The 5,407-nt window shown below is 37.5% G+C and overlaps 2 protein-coding genes across 2 annotated transcripts; both read right to left on the bottom strand.

The window, feature by feature from the left end:
• Positions 1–745: 745 nt before the first annotated feature.
• LOC113281486 lies at positions 746–3,623 on the bottom strand. Its single transcript, XM_026530250.1, has 2 exons — positions 3,436–3,623; positions 746–3,146 (listed from the first exon to the last, which is right to left on the bottom strand). The coding sequence occupies exon 2, from the start codon at positions 3,016–3,018 to the stop codon at positions 2,464–2,466; it is 555 nt and encodes a 184-aa protein (XP_026386035.1). The 5' UTR covers positions 3,019–3,146; positions 3,436–3,623; the 3' UTR covers positions 746–2,463.
• Positions 746–4,248, bottom strand: LOC113281485. Its single transcript, XM_026530249.1, has 2 exons — positions 3,737–4,248; positions 746–3,567 (listed from the first exon to the last, which is right to left on the bottom strand). The coding sequence occupies exons 1-2, from the start codon at positions 4,211–4,213 to the stop codon at positions 3,559–3,561; spliced, it is 486 nt and encodes a 161-aa protein (XP_026386034.1). The 5' UTR covers positions 4,214–4,248; the 3' UTR covers positions 746–3,558.
• Between the last annotated feature and the right edge of the window lie 1,159 nt (positions 4,249–5,407).

The raw sequence follows: 5,407 nt of genomic DNA, 5'->3' as shown, positions 1-5,407 counted from the left end.
AAAATCACAAGTGCGAGAAGGAGATGACATTCTTGATATGAGAAAAATAACCTAGAATGAGATAACTCAACTTCAATAGGTTAGGTATATAAACGGTTTCTCAGGGAGTATATTTTTTTAGGGTTTTTTGGAGTGGGTTCGTGACACGTCACAAAGGTACCCGTACGAGCACAACCTTAACCCATATGAAGAAACTTATAAAAAACTATAAAGTTCTTTTCACAAAGTAAAAAACACAGTGAAAATTTTGCTATGCGAAAATTTTCTTTCACAATTTGTCATGTACCTTACTATTGAGAGAAGGGTTCCCTTATCACATTCAGTGTCAGTATTATCTTTATTAGTAGTACTTAGCTTATTGATGGGTGTGTTTATCATTTGTAATAAGTGGTTTAGATGTAACCAGCTGGGGGACTGCTAGCCGTTGGTTTTAGGTCAGTCTGAGTAAGGCTTATAAGCTTGAAGTCTGTAATGAAATGTTTTTCGAATTATTAATCAACTAGAACATTTGTTCTTCAGGCTGCGTTCCTTGTGAACCAGAAGGCTTGATCCTCCGGGATTAAAAGAGGTTTACCTCAATCTATCTATCCAATCCTTTCATGTATATCTACTTGTTATGTACCTAAATATACATAACAGGATTGGATAGATAGATTGATGTAAACCTCTCTTAATCCCGGAGGATCAAGCCTTCTGGCTCACAAGGAACGCAGCCTGAAGAACAAACGTTCTAGTTGATTAATAATTCGAAAAAAAATTCATTACAGACTTCCAGCTTATAAGCCTTACTCAGACTGACCTAAAACCAACGGTTAGTAGTCCGCCAGCTGGTTACATCTAAACCACTTATTACAAATGATGAACACACCCATCAATAAGCTAATTACTACTAATAAGGATAATACTAAACACTGACACTGAATGTGATAAGGGCATCCTTCTCTCAATAGTAAGGTACATGACAATACCTTCCCCTCCAAAACATCCTTGTCCTCAAGGATGAGGAATTGGATCGCAAGGTTGTCTTCTATCTGGTAAGGTATAGGCGCCGCTGGACAGACGTCTGTAACAATTTCTCTACAAAAATGCCAGTGAGAAGGACCGTGATGTTGAAATGCATCTACAGGAATAACACAGGTGCATATCAAATGGCTGGCATCGAGAACTCTTGCTCACTGTCTAAATTGTAGCGGATCACTAATAGTCTGTACTTCCCACCATCCAAGTTGCTCACTCCAGCTAAGGCAGAACTAAGAATTTGCATGTCCTCGTTCTTTGTCACAGTGATTATGGTAGTCTGCTTGAAAAGTTCCAGTCCTTTCTTGAGGAACTAGCCTGATGGAGAATGCAACTTCTGTCCTTAGTGGCACTGTTATCTTGCCTTTATTAGCACAAGGGACCCTTAGTTTTCTGTAGTCAACTTTCCCCAATTGTAAATAAATTACCCTACTAAACATAAGCGTCATCGCATAACTGAGCCAAATGTAAGCAACAGTGGCCAACTTGGAATGCGCCCCAATTTCAGCTTGTATTACATCATGGACATTCCCTACGGCTGTTGCTGGATCCTATCTGCGAATGAGCACAACATATACTTGCCACTGAAGACCATGCTTGGGCTTGAATGCCATTAGTTCCTGACCCTCCACTTCTAGTTCAAACTGAAGATGAATCTTGGCAAGTATGTCCTGAATTACTCCCTTTCGCACCATAATTTCTGTCCAGCTACTCCCCTTTACTGATTGGTACCCCAAACCCCACACATGACTTGAAAAATATCTTCCTCTATCAAACATAAATGAATTAGAGAACTCCGGAAATTTAGAAAGGCCAATAAATGTCCCTGTGCACACTTCAAAACCAATCTTGACTTCACCTGTGAGTTCTATAAGAAGAGTGGAAGCAGGGAACTCAGTGAAAATTGACCTTGTTTTCTTGTCCTCAAAGGGCTCAACCTGACCAGAATTAAACAGAAGCACCCCATTGAGCTGAGCATCACCATTTATTGCACCTTTCCACTCCAACGAGACCACCAACAGTAACACAATTGGGAAATAGGATTCAACAGTTTTGAGATGATTTTCTCCCCTTCGTAAAAGAATTTTTGTCCCGGTATGACTCGTTGTACCTAAATCTCTAATCGCAGAGCCCAAGTGCCAGCTTGATTCTCTCCAAATAATTGTTGTAAGTTTATTATGGACCTCAGCTTCACATAACAACTTATTTCTAAACCAGTTTAAGTCAAAGCACACCACTGTAAAACTCTTATCAACACTAACATGTTTCACACCCCATAACCCTGTAGAAAACAACTTGAAGTCCCTCCTCACACCCCATAACGCCAGCCTTAACATTTTCAGGATGTGGAATACAGAGACTATGGATGGAGTTTGCACCATTCTTATAAGGATTCCTGTCGAGTAGCTACTGTACAAGATGTGCAGACAGTTGCAGTTGGATTGTTTAAGTATTCTCGAGAGAAATGAAGAGGGGAGAAAAAATTAGCAGCATACATGCAAACTCCTGCAAGAGAATTAACACCATAACACCTTTAGTACTGCAAAAGCATGTTGAGAACAAATTCCATCTCAAGAAAACCACCAGCACAAAAATCGATGGAGTGTAAAGGAACATCAACTGAATTGTCACCATTCTGTCATAGAATTCTAGCTTGATATATCCCATTGTCAACCCAACTTCCCCTTGAACAATAAGGCTCCCGTAGGTCACATGAGTAAGCAGCAGATAGTGATAATTACCAGCTGAATTCAAGACTGCCTTCATAAACTGTTTGCAAGTATTGTGACCCACATTCCACAGGCCTGTAGAGTACAACTTGAACTTCCACTTCAAATAGTCCCAAAACAGCCAATGCCCATTCAGAGCTTGAACAACCAAGGGTAAAACCTTAGTCCCCACTTTGCTTACTAAAATATCTATCCATAAATAACCCTCCTTCCACATTTCAAGCATTGGACGAGACAACTCATGAACATTCTTAATCTCACACATTAGCATCCATATAAACAAATAAGTATGCCTGGGTATACTATTTCCTTGTGAAAATTTCGCAAACAACTCACCACTCTCACCATTGGCACCAGTTGTAACAAACACCAATAATATTGAAGAACGGAACGAAAAATCTGATTCAAACCCATGCATACAATTAAGCTCATGAACAAATTTGTCATAGTAAACATCCATGAATGTGAACTCAGTACCAACAATCACACAAGAAGTATTTGTATGGAAATAGTCTTTAGATTCACAATGAAAAGAAAGTAACCCCCTAAGAAGCTGAAATTCTTTTCCACAATCAAAACAACGACGAAAAGGCATCTTAGTATGCATCCGAGTATGTTGTGTGGTTGAAAAAAAAATCGTTCTCAAAACACATAGTATCCAATGGAAGGATTTTAATCAGCAGTTTACCTTGTTGTAGTTGTAAGAGAAAATCATCTCTTTCAGTTCCCAAATTCCAAGCTACACCCTCAGGAATTTTAACAAGCAGCTTTCCATCAACATAATTGTCAGCCTCATGAACACACAGGGGAATTATCGAATCTAAACACCCAAAATATAATTTAATCCCAGGGTTAAGAATCAATTTTCCAAAACAATTCTATGGTACCACTGTAAACTTACCTCGATCAAATATGCCACGAGAATCATCAGGACTAATATGAAAACAATTCTGACAATTCAATTTGTTGTAAGGAATGATTAAACTAACCTCAAACACTTGAACGTGATTCTTGTTATCGAAATAACTCACTTCAGCTTTGCGGATTTCTTTAAATTGATGACTCACAGCATCAATTGAATCTTTTTTTGGTTCATTGACAGCGGGTTGAATTGATTTAACCACAGTTGAAACTTCTTTAGCTTTAGAACTCGAACTATTTGTTGAATCAACCATTTCTTCAAAGAAATAAGAAGGAATCAACTCATCGGAAGAGTCACAAATATCTGTAGAATCTTCTTTCACTTTAAAAGGAGGTGCAAGAGATGGAGCAGTATCCCTAAGGAGCAAGATTTGTTCCAACTTCTTCTCTGCCATGTCTAACCATTTTATCCTTCTTGCAATCCAGTAGTCTCGAGTTGGCAAGTTAGTCGTTTCCAACCACATCTTATACATCTTCCTACAGATATCTAAATCCTCTCTTGCTAACCTTTCCAGCTTCATTATAGGAACAACTTTCCCCTTCATTTCTACCCATTTTTCTGCCTTATCAATTGCATCAACACATAAATTTTGAGCAACAGATTCACTGATTAGGTCGCAAATTTCAGTTGATTTAGTAGAATCTCTTTCATCAGATGAGAACCCACCACCTTGATTAGACTTGGAAGTAATTCTGGAAGCTCCTTATGGATCTTCACGATTGTAAGTCTTCTGGCCAAAAGCTTTCTCGAATGCATCATGGATTATACGGCCAATACTACTCTTGAGATCCTGTAATTCCTCATATGTTAACAACCCATTCAATTGAAGAGAATTATTATCAGCTGGCTTATTGATTTCATCGAATGCCTCCATGGATCGAACGAATCTGATACCACTTGTTATGTACCTAGATATACATAACGTGATTGGATAGATAGATTGAGGTAAACCTTTCTTAATCCCGGAGGATCAAGCCTTCTGGTTCACAAGGAACGCAACATGAAGAACGAATGTCCTAATTGATTAATAATTCGATAAACATTTCATTACAAACTTCCAGCTTATAAACCTTACTCAGACTGACCTAAAACCAACGGCTAGTAGTCCCCCAGTTGGTTACATCTAAACCATTTATTACAAATGATAAACACACCCATCAATAAGCTAATTACTACTAATAAGGATAATACTAAACACTGACATTGAATGTGATAAGGGAACCCTTCTCTCAAATAGTAAGGTACGTGATAAATTCTTAGCTTAATAAATTTTATATTTTCACAGGGGGAAAATTTAGAGCACAAGAGAAGCAAACTAAGCATAAAAAAACTTAATTTTTCAAAATTTAAAAGGTATACACTAGAAGAGATTCTCGACACAAAAGAAATACTTATGCAAAGCTATCTGTAGATAATAGTCTAGATATGAACGATAAGAAAATAACTCAACTAATCAGAGAACACTTTACCAATAAGTATACATGATTATTAGCATATCTTACTCAACAAGATTTTTCATGAGTAAGATTTGGAACCTTGTGATTAATTAACACAAGTATGAGCTTTATGCTCATCAAATGAATATTGTTCATGGTTAATCCTCTTTTTCCTTCTAATTTTTGGAGGAAACCCTTTTTGACATAAAAAAATATCATAAAAAAATATCATCAAAGTATGAGACTAAGTTTGAATCCTCACCAGAAGAAGTTTGTTTGGAGGATTTTGACAGCCTGTTGAT

Source organism: Papaver somniferum, chromosome 5, assembly GCF_003573695.1.
Source record: "Papaver somniferum cultivar HN1 chromosome 5, ASM357369v1, whole genome shotgun sequence".
Taxonomy (NCBI): Eukaryota; Viridiplantae; Streptophyta; class Magnoliopsida; order Ranunculales; family Papaveraceae; genus Papaver; species Papaver somniferum.
This window is presented reverse-complemented; position numbering and strand designations above follow the sequence as displayed.